Source organism: Scyliorhinus canicula, chromosome 6 (assembly GCF_902713615.1).
Source record: "Scyliorhinus canicula chromosome 6, sScyCan1.1, whole genome shotgun sequence".
NCBI classification, from domain to species: domain Eukaryota; kingdom Metazoa; phylum Chordata; class Chondrichthyes; order Carcharhiniformes; family Scyliorhinidae; genus Scyliorhinus; species Scyliorhinus canicula.
The window spans coordinates 139077743-139092759 of record NC_052151.1 but is presented as its reverse complement, the minus strand read 5'-3'; the positions used below and the strand labels follow the sequence as shown (position 1 = coordinate 139092759).

At 42.8% G+C, this 15017-nt stretch overlaps 1 protein-coding gene across 1 annotated transcript; it reads right to left on the bottom strand.

The window, feature by feature from the left end:
• Window positions 1-883: 883 nt before the first annotated feature.
• Window positions 884-9757, bottom strand: sf3b6 (splicing factor 3b, subunit 6). Its single transcript, XM_038800204.1, has 4 exons — window positions 9637-9757; window positions 7002-7120; window positions 3682-3820; window positions 884-2040 (listed from the first exon to the last, which is right to left on the bottom strand). The coding sequence occupies exons 1-4, from the start codon at window positions 9664-9666 to the stop codon at window positions 1954-1956; spliced, it is 375 nt and encodes a 124-aa protein (XP_038656132.1). The 5' UTR covers window positions 9667-9757; the 3' UTR covers window positions 884-1953.
• Window positions 9758-15017: the final 5260 nt, after the last annotated feature.

Sequence of the window (15017 nt, the reverse complement as noted above, 5' to 3'; positions counted from 1 at the left end):
GTCACCTTCCACTGCTGGCAGAACTCTTCCTTGATGAAGGCTCTCAACTGCTCCATCTGGGGCTTTCCGACTTGCACTGACCCTTCCTCCTCCACCTTACAGCCAGAAATCAAACCTGGGACCCTGGCGCTGTGAAGCAACAGCGCTAACCACTGTGCTACCATACCACCATGGGTTTCCTCCGGGTGCTCCAGTTTCCTCCCACAGGTCCCGAAAGACGTGCTTGTTAGGTAATTTGGACATTCCGAATTCTCCCTCCATGTACCCGAACAGGCGCCATCACGTGGTGACTGGGGGCTTTTCACATAACTTCATTCATTGCAGTGTTAATGTAAGCCTATTTGTGAAAATAAAGATTACCCACTGCATTACAGGTCGCTTCCAACTGCTTGGCGGAGCCACTCTGCGTACAACCACTCATATCATGGCCACCACCAGAAGACCTCCAATCAGAATCAACTTGCAAACCATTCAATACTCTTTTCTCCTGTAGTGTAAATTGTTGCAATTGTTTGAAATTTGACATTCTTGCATTTGTTTTAGTGAGTGCAAGACTGAAAGATTCAGTAACATCCTTCTTTTCAGCAATAACAAGGAAATAGCTAATTACAAAGTTTCACTTAAAAATATTTCTACTTTGTAAATTTAAGTTCAAATTTCAGGTTAATGGAACAGGCAATGTGTAGTGAATGTAGACATTAATTAATTTGTATATTACCATAAAAGAAATACAAATATACTAAGCTAATTGCCAGCTTGTTCATTGACCCAAAGAATTTCAATTGATTTGATTGCTATGTTACATAGAACATTACAGCACAGTACAATCTTACAGAATCATTTCTTTAAAAAATTGAACTGAAGGAATATCAATGCATGCCAATGGTGTGTAGGATATTTATTTTGAATATTTATCATACCCACAGAAATTATTCTTACTACTAATAAATTACATTTGGAGGAAGCATTTAAAGGGGTCCAGAACAAAGCAAAGTACAAATTATTGCGTGCTTGAGATATGGTGTTTTTGGGATAATACCACCTAATGCAATACAATCATGGAAATGGTGCACATTCATGGACTGAAGTACTTGCTTGTAAAGCTCCAGCAATGCTACTGAAATTCAGCAAATAATAATGTTGTGCATGTCAAATTAGAGACTGTCCTGTTGAATGGGAAAATTTTTTGTTTTCTTCTTCCATATGATTTGTCAAGACAATGACACATTTAACTCATGTCAAGGATACCAACTGGCATTTAAAACTTTAATACCAACTGCCCTTAAATGATAAGGACCTTTTATATTGTGAGGTGGGGGTGCAGTGTGATCAAGTGAGAATAACAAGGCTGGGAAGTGCTGGAAGGCCAGAATACCTTTAATACAATTAGCTGTAAGGGTAGTTTCATCACCTGCCTTCTCTTCTGCTCAAAGCAGGCTGTTATCCGGTGCTCTGGCCACCTATTTTAATGGCGTCAATGGCTTGGACTAGAGCTCTAACTTCACACTCGCTCAGAAAAAAACAACAGTAATTCCTCAAAATGTAAAACCATTTTACAGTTTAAAGTACATAAACAAGTTTTTGGATACAAGTGTGCACACATTTGACAGTGAAAAAAAGGAAAGTACTTGAATTACCAAATGGTAACTGTTGTACAGCCTATTCAAAATATTTGAAAATATAAAACCATTATTTCTATTAAAATTAATTATGTTACGCTTTAAATCAGCAAGAACACAGACTTGACTTTTTGGAGATTGAACTTTAGTTGATAAAGCCAAAATAAACGGCACTAATATTTTAAACAATAACTACCCATATTGTTATTCTAAACAAATGGGTTTCTTAAACTTGGGTGAGATTTATCCAAATTGCTGACTTATTTGAAATATTTAATAGCACTTTCAACAGTATTTACAATGCAAAATTAAAAAATGAAAGCCAATGAATAATTCATTTTGTTTCAGTATTAATTCCATACTTTTCTTTGAGAATTTTGAGTTGCTCTTCCTTTTTCTTTGTGTCCATCTTTTGGAAAGCCTATAAAAAATATATTTACAGATCAAATGCTGAAATGAAGGTCAATGTGAAATTACAAAAATAACTACACTTCTAAGCGACAGATTTACAATTTAGACGGTAGCATAGTGATTAGCATTGTGGCTTCACAGCGCCAGAGTCCTGTGTTCAATTCCCTGCTGGGTCAGTCTGTGCGGAGTCTGCACATTCTCCCAGTGTCTGTGTTGGTTTCCTCTGGGTACTCCGGTTTCCTCCCACAGTCCAAAGACGTGCAGGTTAGGTGGATTGGCCATGCTAAATTGCCCTTAGTGTCCAAAAAGGTTTGGAGGGGTTATTGGTTACAGGGATAGGGTGGAAGTGAGGGCTTAATGGGTCGGTGCAGACTCGATGGCCCGAATGGCCTCCTTCTGCACGGTATGTTCTATAACTCCCCCAGACTGCAATCTCAATCAACTTGACAAGAACTCCCACTTTCATGCTGTTAGACCATAGAAAAATTATACCTTATTGAATTATATATAACTAGGTTATCAATGGTGTACTAACTTCATAATTATTGCTACAGTCACTGCCCCGGAAGAGGTATTTTTATATCCATATTAAGCACAGTAATCTAAGCTTCCTACCCCACCATCATGAACCATGCTCCTTTTCTTTTTCTGGCTTGTTCCAAAACCAAACAAGACGACCCTCACCCCCCACCCCAAGATAAATAAAACACAGATGTTGGCACCTGACAGGACCCCATTAAAAAGCAGTTAGACAGACCACGTCCAGCTGTCCATTACTGCACACCTCCTCAGCTAAATCAGTTCCTTCATGCTTGTACCTCCTGAAGACATTATTACCCCCAGGCAACTACCCAAAGCTGCTGCTTACTCCATTCTCTGAGAAATTCCAACAGCAGCACAGTGCTGACTCAAGGCGCCAGGGACCCAGATTTGATTCCGACCCGGAGTGACTGTGGAGTTTGCATGTTCTCCCATGTCTGCATTGTTTCCCTCCAGGTGCTTCAGTTGCCACCCAGTCTAAAGATGTGTAGTTTAGGTGGGGTAGGGCCGAGGTAGAGTGCTCTTTTGGAGGGTCAGTGCAGACTCGATGGGTCAAATGACCTCCTTCTGCACTGTAGGGATTCTATAGATTCTAACTTGGCCACACAAATCCATCGAGTCCAAAGCCTGTACTTGTTTCCTGCCCCACTCAATTCAAGGTCAATTAAAGATGGGCAACAAATGCTGGCCTTGTCAGCAATGCTCACATTTCAAAAGAATTAAAAACACAATCTTTAAATTCGAAGTGTTATATATCCCTGCACAGCTTTGCACCATACAATCTCTACAGCTCCTCCGGTCCTATACAGTTCTTCACATGCAATCTCTTTCTTAACTCCAGGAACCTGTGCACCTCTCTCTCCACATTCACCCTCCATTGCAGCAAAGCAATAAACCACCTTGTATTCTTTGGAACTTCAGCTCTAAATCTGTCTCTCCTGCTCAAAACTGTTCAGCCAAAATGAGCTTTTGATCATCATATAATTTTTTTTCCCCGACTTGTATCTTTACTTACTTTTCAACCATTTGTGGTTTCACATATATTTGATGCATCTAAAAATGACACAGGATCATCAAGCTTCACATTAAAATTGAGAGCCATGAAACTTACCCTGTTTGCATTGTAGTATAAAACTACAAGGTATCTGTTGCACACATTGAATCCAGATAAGTGGTCACAAGCATTCTTGGCATCAAAAATATCTTCATACACTACATATGCAGTTCCTCTTGTCTCGGGTGTATTTCCTCTGCAATAGATTTAAGAATTATGTAAAACCAATGTGGTTCAGACTACATTTTTTTGCGATTAATTTACAGAACTGGCATTACTGTACAACAGAAAGCACGCCACACAAACAGTGGATATCGAGCTAACCCTTAGCTCAAAAAGCTTTTGTGGCTAGATCCTTGAAAATTTAAAAACTGAAACTTAAGAGATGTTGGTCAGGCAAGACGTTTAAGGATTATGGAATTACATCAGGTGGCTGGAGTGAAGATCCAACTTAATCAAGATCAAATTAGAACAGATTCAAGGGATTGAATGGCCTACCCTAGCTATAAACTAGAAACAATGTTAGTGGAAAACTACAAGTCTCCTTATCCAAGGCTTCCAGCTTTTTAAAAAAAATGCTGTTCCTGTTAAAATAGAAATTAAAAGTTTGTAAGTTTATGTTCTTTATTGTAGTGATTATAGTCAGAAATGGAATATAAATAATTAAGCAAATTTATTCTCAACCTCCCTTCCCCTACAAATCTCAATCTGCTGGTCCACAGATTTAAAAACTACCTCTAAATCTGGGACAATTACATATTAAGTCTGTAAAAGGGAACAATGAACTTTGTGTTCTTAGCTCAGCATGAATTAAACACTTAGCTGAATTTGGCTCATGCTAGGGAGTCTGAAACAAGTTGGACTGGGACGCTTTGCTAAGCTCTGAAGGTGTTCTGAGAAATTCATGCTGACTGTATTATTCTAATAATGAGGCAGTTTAGGTCTTTATCTGATACAAAGCTGCATTTCTTCACTGAACTAAATCATGTTCAAGTTGGCATTAACTAGTGGGATAAAGAACATCATTGCCCTATTTACACGCAGCCAAAGTTCCTTTACTTTTCTTAGTAGAAAGGGACTTCTCCTTGGTGTCCCAGCCAATATTTACCCCTCAGAAAACATCCCTAAACCAAAATGTGGTTATCATATTGCTGCTCATTGAACCACCATGTGTGTAAATGGCTTTTGTGCTTCCTTCATTACAGTAACTATGTTTCAACAGTACTAATTAGCTGTAAAGCCCTTGGAGCATCTGAAGCAAAGGTGCTATATAAATACACGTCTGTTTTTCTTAGCAATGAGCCGCTTAGTTTCTTCATTTACGCTCAATTTTTAGAAACGTGTTTTGGTTTTCATCTAGTCACAGCTTTCAACAAGTGGATCCTCTTCTGCAATATTAAACTTTACCACGGTTGTTTGGCTTTAAAATAGTTTTTTTTAAATTCATTCATGCAAGGTGGGTATTGCGGGCTGGGCAGAATTTATCCCCAAATGCCCATGAAATGAGTAGCTTGCTAGGCCCTTTCAGACAGCATTTAAGGGGCAACCATACTGCTGTGGATCTGGAGTCACATGTAGGCCAGACCAAGTAAGGACAGCAGATTTCCTTCCATCAAGGACATTACCAAACCAGATGGGATTTGATGACAATGGTTCCTGGTCATGATCAGAATTTTAATTCCATATTTTTATGGAATTCAAATTTCACCACCTGTCAAGGTTTGAATTGAACCTGGATCCCCAGAGCATTACGCTGGATTACTCATTCAGTAACAATATCACTACATTATCATCTAAAATAGCTGCATCTATAAAATCAAACCAATACAAAGACTTAGTTCTAGTAAGAAGATAGAAATAAGAAAGCAATTTACACACGTTTTGATGAGGATGCCAGAAACTCAACTTCTGTACATGTCGAGTTAGGAAGCTTTAGAACTGTTCAATGAGTGTCAGCTAATTACATTCTGTATTTCTTGCTGTGATACATATTTTTACTGTAGATCCTGACATTGAACTGTAACAGAACATGGCACCTTGCACGTCATACATCACTGGTGCGTTGGTTGTCCATTAAATCCCAACTGCCTTGCCAGCCTCCCCTTCACAGCCTGCCTTGCTATTCCCTGCTGGCTATTCCCTCACCACCTTGCTGGCTCCTCATCCCACTTCTAAATCATCTCACATCTCTGCTTGCACACCATTAGGGGAAAGAGAGAGAGAGAGAGAGAGAGCGGACTCTGCTCCCAATTCCCTCGACATTACCATTTTCAGCAATGAAGTCCAATCCCCATGAATTCTTCGGCAAAACCATTTTTGCCATGCTACCTCTCCACCCAGTCTTATAAATCTCAAGAACTCTCTTCAATGGTCTCCTTGACCTTGTCCTTCTACCAATTCCTTCTTTTCTAGCTTGGTGTGGGCTACCGGCATTCTGCTTACAAGGAGTGCATAAATACAAGCTGTCCCAGCCACAATTTTGCTTTAGATGTTTTCTCAATTTAGCATTCAAATATGTTCAATATTCCTTCGGACCTCAAATGCACTCTTCAGTCTCTTGTAACACAGTTTCTACTTGCATTTATTCCATAGTCATAGACGATATTATACAATAACAGAACACAAAAGCATACGATTAATTGAACTTGAAAAACATCAGCTAAAAATTACTGAGACGTAAAAATGTTAAATCAAAACTGGGTAAATATGAACTTCACAACATTTTAACCTCTACCAGACAGAAGGGCAGCAGAAGCACGGGAACACCAACACCTGCAAAGTCCCCTCCAAGTCACGCACCACCCTGACTTGGAACTATACTGCTGTTCCTTCACTGTTACTGGGTCAAAATTCTGGAATTCCCTTCCTGAAAGCATCCTAGATGTTCCTAAAATACATGGACTGCAACGGTTCAAGAAGGCAGCTCACCACCTCCTCAAGGAGGATTAAAAATAAAAGTGCAAACAAAAAATAAGCTGGTGCACCAAAACCTCTGCCTCCAGAAGAAATGCTTGTACAACTATCAGAAACCAGTACTGAAGTCAAGGCTCCTAATAACTACATCCAATTCTATCACCTCTGATCCACCTGTCTATTTGCCATCCTCGTTAAACATACATGAATCGACTGCGATTTAAAAAATAAATGGCCTATTGGCTAAGATCAAGCCCAAGTTGAGGTGCAATTACTTTTCTTGTCAGCTTGGATCTTGTATGTCAGACTTGTGGAGGCCATGAATTGGATTCAATTTGAATTATTTTTTGGAGCAAGCAATAAGATGGATTAAGGGCTTGTCCTTTCCACATTAGCTTTGTAACTTTAAGAATGGACTACAAAAAAGAACCACCCAAATTTATCAGAAATAGCACGGTGCTTACACTCTGATTTGCCTGATTGGTCCATATTTCCCAAATATATCATACATTTCTTCTGCAGTTATTTTGTACGGCAAGTTTCTTATATACAATATGCGGTTTACTTCTGGAGGCAAACGAATCTGAAATAGGAAAACAAAATCATTAATGCAGGGAAGTGTAAAGTGTTACTTTTGGTTCAAAGAGGGGAAGCAATATAATTTTTTTTTAAAGTCACAATTCTAAAGGATGTGCAGGAACACAGATACCCAAAGGATGTGTGCACACATTGTTTAAAGTTATGGGGCAGACTGAAAAAGTGGTTAAAAGGCTTTGAGCATAAGTGGTTTAGAGTACAAGAGCAAGGAGGTTATGGTGAACTTTATTAAAAAACTGTTTTACCCACAACTGGAGTATTGCATCCAATTCTGGGCACCATATTTTAGACGGATATGAAGGACTGAGAGAGAAATACTAGAATGATTCCAAGGATGAAGGTCTTCAATTACATAGACTGGAGAAGCTAGGGTTGTTTTCCTTAGAGACGGTTGAGGGGAGATTTGGTGGAGGTGTGTAAAAAAAATCATGAAGGCTCTAGACAAGATAGAAACTCATTCAACAGGCAAAGGGGCCGAGAATCAGACACAAATCCAAGGTGAATGGCAAAAGAATCCACAACAACATGATGAAAAACTTTTTTTATGCAGCAAGACCTTTATCAAGTAAGAACAAAGAAAAGTACAGCACAGGAACAGGCCCTTCGGCCCTCCAAGCCCGTGCCGACCATGCTGCCCGACTAAACTACAATCTTCTACACTTCCTGGGTCCATATCCTCTATTCCCATCCTATTAGAACATAGAACATAGAACAGTACAGCACAGAACAGGCCCTTCGGCCCTCGATTCATGTATTTATCAAGATGCCCCTTAAATGTCACTATCGTCCCAGCTTCCACCACCTCCTCCAGCAGCGAGTTGCAGGCACCCACTACCCTCTGTGTAAAAAAAAACTTGCCTCGTACATCTACTCCATACCTTGCCCCTCACACCTTAAACCTATGCCCCCTAGTAATTGACCCCTCTACCCGGGGGAAAGCCTCTAACAATCCACTCTGTCATTGCCCCTCATAGTTTTATAGACCGCTATCAGGTCGCCCCTCAACCTCCGTCGTTCCAGTGAGAACAAACCGAGTTTATTCAACCGCTCCTCATAGCTAATGCCCTCCATACCAGGCAATATCCTGGTAAATCTCTTCTGCACCCTCTCTAAATCCTCCACATCCTTCTGGTAGTGTGGTGACCAGAATTGAACACTATACTCCAAGTGTGGCCTAACTAATGTTCTATACAGCTGCAACATGACTTGCCAATTCTTATACTCAACACCCCGGCCAATGAAGGCAAGCACTGCCCTACCTGCATCAATCATCTTTGTGACCTCTTCGAAAAACTATCAAATTAGAGAGACACGACCTCACCTTCACAAAACCATGCTGCCTCTCACTAAAACGTCCATTTGTTTCCAAATGGGAGTAGATCCTGTCTCGAAGAGTATCCTCCAGTAATTTCCCTACCACTGACGTAAGGCTCACCGGCCTGTAGTTTCCTGGATTATCCTTGCTACCCTTCTTAAACAAAGGAACAATAGTGGCTATTCTCCAGTCCTCCAGACATCACCTGAAGACAGTGAGGATCCAAAGATTTTTGTCAAGGCCGCAGCAATTTCCTCTCTAGCCTCCCTTAGTATTCTGGGGTAGATCCCATCAGGCCCTGGGGACTTGCCTACCATAATATTTTTCAAGACCCCCAACACCTCATTTTCTTGGATCTCAATGTGACCCAGGCAATCTACACACCCTTCTCCAGTCTCAACATCCACCAATTCCTTCTCTTTGGTGAATACTGATGCAAAGTATTCATTTCGTACCTCACCCATTTCCTCTGGCTCCACACATAGATTCTCTTGCCTATCCTTCAGTGGGCCAACCCTTTCCCTGGCTACTCTCTTGCTTTTTCTGTACGTGTAAAAAGCCTTGGGATTTTCCTTAACCCTATTTGCCAATTACTTTTCGTGACCCCTTCTAGCCCTCCTAACTACTTGCTTAAGTTCCTTCCTACTTTCCTTATATTCCACACAGGCTTCCTTTCTTTGAGACATTAACTTTTTTTCCCCTCCATAGGTGCTGCCAAACTGGCTGTTTTTTTTTAAACCAACACTTTGCTTTCATTCTATATCATCAACATCTGAAGTATTTTGCTTTATTATCTTCGAAAAAAATCCTACTACCCCGGAGAGAGCAGACGACACCAAGTGAGATCTCCTGACGACAGCAATAGGGTCAATGTTAAGAACAGGACTTCAAAGAAAATGAACCATCAACAAACCGTGTTTGGCCCAACGGTGACCTGGCGAACTGCTGCCAATCACGTGGATGCCAAAATGGGTTTGAAGCTGAAGCCCGGGGCGGAGCTCTGGAGGGGAGCCAGGTCCGGCCCAGGTAAAGGACCGAGTCAGGCCTGTGAAACAGGTACTTAAACCAGGCCGTGTCCCACTGTACAGAGCTGGGCCCGGGGTGGGGGCGGTCCGAGATCACCGCCCGGTCCGGGGGGTGGGGTACCGGGAACGCCGCCCGGGGAGGAAGGGTCGCAGCTCACTCACGTTCGCACGTTTCGCCGCTTGCATCGCCATTGCGACTCTTCTAGGAACAAGAAGCCGAGAATAAGACCGGAACCAGCCACCAGCGCACCGGAAATACCTCAACAATCCCGTGCTTGCGTCACTGCGTCGTGACATCACAATGTCTGCAGGCTGACAGCAGGGGGCGGACAGTGGGAGTCCCTGGAGAGCGGGATACTTCTAGGTGGTGGATGTCCCTGGAGAGTTGGATGCTGGATGTACCTGGAGAGTTGGGTGCTTCCAGGTGCTGGGTGTCCCTGAAAAATGGCGTGTTTCTAGCTGCTCGGTGTCCCTGGAGAAGTGGGTTTTCCCGGATAAATTGATGTTCCTGGAGAAGTGGGTGTCCCTGGAGAGCTGGGTATTTCAAGGTGCTGGATATCCCTAGAGAACCTGGCGTCCCTTGGGCGCTGGGTGACCCTTGGGCGCTTGGTGTCCTTGGAGAGCTGGGTGTCCTTGGAGAGCTGGGTGTCCTTAGAGAGCTGGGTGTCCTTGGAGAGCTGGGTGTCCCTGGGGCGCTGGGTGTCCCTGGCGCTGGGAGATGCTGTGGCGTTGAATGTTTCTGGAGAACTAGGTGCCTCTGGGACCCTAAAAGTTACTGGAGAACTGGGTGTCTCTGGGATGCTAAATGTTTCTGGAGAACTGGGTATCTCTGGGATGCTGGATGTTTCTAGAGAACTAGGTGTTTCCGGGGTGCTGGATGTTTCCGGGTGGCTTGGTGTTTCTGGGACATTGGATGTTTCTGGAATGCTGGGTGTCTCTGGAGAACTGGGTAGCTTGCCAGAACATTTCAGAGGGCACTTAGAGTCATAGATGTTTACAGCATGGAAACAGGCCCTTCGTCCCAGCTTGTACATGCCGCTCAGTTTCTATCACTAAGCTAGTCCCACTTGCCCGCATATGGCCCATTTCTCGCTATACCCACCCTGCCCATGTAACTGTCTTAACTGTTTTTTAAAAGTCAAAATTGTACCTGTCTCTACCACTGCCTCTGGCAGACCATTCCAGACACTCACCACCCTCTTGTGTGAAGAAATTTCCCCTCTGGTCTCTTTTGTATCTCTCCCCTTAAATCTATGCCATCTAGTTTTAGAGTCCTCTACCTTTGGGAAAGGATTTTGACTATCTACCTTAACTATGCCCATTATTATTTTATCGACCTGTGTAAGATCAACCCTAAAAAAGTTGCAGCCTATCCAGCCTCTCATTATAACTCAGACGATCAAGTCCTGGTAACATCCTCGTAAATCTCTTCTGCACTCTTTCTAGTTTAACAATATCCTTCCTATAATAGGGTGACCAGAACGGAACACAGTATTCCATGTGTGGTCTTACATTCAATGTCTTGTACGACTTCAACAAGACGCCCCAACTCCTGTATTCAATATTATGACTAATAAAACCTTGCATGCTGAATGCCTTCTTCACCACCCCGTCCACCTGCGACTCCACCTTCAGGGAGCTATGAACCTGTATTCCTAGATTTATTTGTTTTATAACTCTCCCCAACTCCCTACCATAAACTGAGTAGGTCCTGCCTGATTTGATCGACCAAAATGCATCACCTCATATGAACCTGTACTCCTAGATTTCTTTGTTCTATAACTCTCCCCAACTCCCTTCCATTAACTGAGTAGGTCCTGCCCTGATTTGATCTACCAAAATGCATCACCTCACATTTATAGAACATAGAGCATAGAACATTACAGCGCAGTACGGGCCCTTCGGCCCTCGATGTTGCGCCGACCTGTGAAACCATCTGAAGCCTATCTGACCTACACTATTCCATTTTCATCCATATGTCTATCCAATGACCATTTAAATGCCCTTAAAGTTGCCGAGTCTACTACTGTTGCAGGCAGGGCGTTCCACACCCCTACTACTCTCTGAGTAAAGAAACTGCCTCTGACATCTGTCCTATATCTACCACCCCTCAATTTAAAGCTATGTCCCCTCGTGTTGGTCATCACGATCCGAGGAAAGAGACTCTCACTGTCCACCCTATCTAACCCTCTGACTATCTTATATGTCTCTATTAAGTCACCTCTCAGCCTTCTCCTCTCTAACGAAAACAACCTCAAGTCCCTGAGCCTTTCCTCGTAAGACCTTCCCTCCATACCAGGCAACATCCTAGTAAATCTCCTCTGAACCCTTTCCAAAGCTTCCACATCCTTCCTATAATGTGGTGACCAGAACTACACGCAGTACTCCAGGAGCGGCCGCACCAAAGTTATGTACAGCTGCAGATTGACCTTGTGGCTCCAAAACTCAATCCCCCTACTGATAAAGGCTAGCACACCATATGCCTTCTTAACAGCCCTATTAACCTGGGTGGCAACTTTCAGGGATTTATGTACCTGGATGCCGAGATCTCTCTGTTCATCTACACTACCAAGAATCTTGCCATTAGCCCAGTACTCTGCATTCCTGTTACTCCTTCCAAAGTGAACCACCTCACACTTTTCCGCATTAAACTCCATCTGCCACCTCTCAGCCCAGCTCTGCAGCTTATCTATGTCCCTCTGTATCCTATAACATCCTTCAGCACTATCCACAACTCCACCGACCTTCGTGTCACCTGCAGATTTACTAACCCATCCTTCTACAACCTGTGACAAACAGCAGTGGCCCCAAAACAGATCCTTGCGGTACACCACTAGTAACTGAACTCCAGGATGAACATTTACCATCAACCACCACCCTCTGTCTTCTTTCAGCTAGCCAATTACTGATCTAAACCGCTAAATCACCTTCAATCCCATACTTCCTTATTTTCTGCAATAGCCTACCGTGGGGAACCTTATCAAACGCCTTACTGAAATCCATATACACCACATCAACCGCTTTACCCTCATCCACCTGTTTGGTCACCTTCTCAAAAAACTCAATAAGGTTTGTGAGGCATGACCTACCCTTCACAAAAATGTGTTGACTATCGCTAATCAACTTGTTCTTTTCAAGATGATTATAAAGGGGCTGGTTTAGCTCACTGGGCTAAATCGCTGGCTTTTAAAGCAGACCAAGCGGGTCAGCAGCACGGTTCGATTCCCGTACCAGCCTCCCCGGACAGGCGCCGGAATGTGGCGACTAGGGGCTTTTCACAGTAACTTCATTGAAGCCTACTCGTGACAATAAGCGATTTTCATTTTTTCAAACCCTATCTCTTATAACCTTTTCCAACATTTTACCCACAACCGAAGTAAGGCTCACAGGTCTATAATTACCAGGGTGCTATGTCTTTTCGTCCGACGTCATTTCGTCCAACGACACTTCGTCCACGTCTTTTGGTCCAACGTCTTTTTGTCCACCCGTCTTTTGGTCCAACGTCACTTCGTCCAATTATCCAATTACAAATAGTTTAATTTAGTTTTTCAATGTTACTGCTCAAGGATCCTCTCCACCTATTTCGCCTCTTGAGGTTGAGTTCTGCATTTGTGCTGCTTGATCTCCAGACATTTTTAAGATAAGCTGCAGGATATTCGCCCATGTATGCTCCAGCGTGATGAGAGCCATTGTATCTGATGGAATATTTGATCATTTCAGACCTGTAATGTCAGAACCCACTGCCAACCAGAGGTTTTAATCACTCGACGAAAATCGAGTTTAAATCTGCTTCTTTCAGAACTGCACTCATTGTCTAAATCCAATTAGACTCCCACTTATATCTGTGTCTGTCGGAAATGTAGAATATCAAATCATCTTGTCCTCTCCCCATTATTCTCTCTCGGGTACAGTTCGGGAAATCTAACTTTTAGGGAATTTCGGGAATTTACAATTTACATCAATTTTAAGTAATTTCGGGAATTTTAAGTAATTAGTAAACTTTTAGATTTGTTAACTGCATTTTTAGATTTTTTAACTTTTTAACTGCATTTTTCAACTTGCATTTTACTTGCATTTAGCAATTAAATTCACTTGCTGTATTGTACTTGCATTTTGCTGTATTGTACTTGCATTTTATCAATTAAATGGTTTTATACGGAATTAATTTGTAATTGGATAATTGGACGAAGTGACGTTGGACCAAAAGATGGGCGGACAAAAAGACGTTGGACCAAAAGACGGGCGGACAAAAAGACGTTGGACCAAAAGACGTGGACGAAGTGTCGTTGGACGAAGTGACGTCGGACGAAAAGACGCGACACGAATTACCAGAGTTGTCTCTACTCCCCTTCTTGAACAAGGGGACAACATTTGCTATCCTCCAGTCTTCCGGCACTATTCCTGTCGACAAAGACGACATAAAGATCAAGGACAAAGGCTCTGCAATCTCCTCCCTGGCTTCCCAGAGAATTCCAAAATAAATCCCATCTGGCCCAGGGGACTTATCCAAATAAAACTCCATCACTGTATTCAGCATTCAAATTCAACCTTCCAAAATGAATCACTTCACATTTATCTAGGTTGAACTCCATCTGCCACTTCTCAGCCCAGCTCTACATCCTCTCAATGTCCGGTTGTCACCTGCAACAGCCCTCAACGCTATCTACAACTCCACCAACCTTTGTGTCATCGGCAAACTTACTAACCCACTTTTCCACTTCCTCATCCAAGTCATTTATAAAAAACACAAAGAGCAGAGGTCCCAGAACAGATCCCTGCGGGACACCACTGGTCACCGACCTCCAGGCGGAATACTTACCATCCACTACTACTCACTGTCTTCTTTCGGCCAGCCAATTCTATCCAGACAACCAGATTTCCCTGTATCCCATGCCCCTGCCTTTCTGAATGAGCCTACCATGGGGAACCTTATCAAATGCCTTACTGAAATCCATATACACCACATCCACTGTCTGACCCTCATCAATGTGTCTTGTCACATCCTCAAAGAATTCAACCAGGCTTGTGAGGCACGATCTGCCCCTCACAAAGCTATGCTGACTATCTTTAATCAAACTATGTTTTTCTAAATAATCATAAATCCTATCTCTCAGAATCCTTTCCAGTATTTAGCTCACCACAGACGTAAGACTGGTCTGTAATTCCCAGGGATTTCCCTATTCCTTTTCTTGAACAGGGGAACAACATTCGCCTCCCTCCAATCATCCGGTTCTACTCCAGTGGAGAGTGAGGACGCAAAGATCATCTCCAACGGCGTAGCAATCTTCTCCATCGCTCCCCATAGTAGCCTTGGGTATATCCCATCTGGTCCAAGGGACTTATCTATTCTTTGTTTTAATAAATTTAGAGTACCCAATTATTTTTTTTTCCAATTAAGGGGAAATTTAGCGTGGCCAATCCACCTAATCTGCACATCTTTGGGTTGTGGGGGTGAAACCCATGCAGACATGGGGAGAATGTGCAAACTCCACATGGACAGTGACCCGGGGCCGGGATTCGAAACCAGGTCCTCAGCGCCGCAG

Coding starts and splice junctions, on each gene's coding strand:
- sf3b6 (XM_038800204.1), bottom strand. CDS start 9,666: ATGGCGATGCAAGCGGCGAAACGTGCGAAC. Junction 7,121..9,636: donor AAGCGGCGAAACGTGCGAAC/GTGAGTGAGCTG, acceptor TTCCTATTTCAG/ATTCGTTTGCCTCCAGAAGT. Junction 3,821..7,001: donor CCAATCAGGCAAATCAGAGT/GTAAGCACCGTG, acceptor AATCTATTGCAG/AGGAAATACACCCGAGACAA.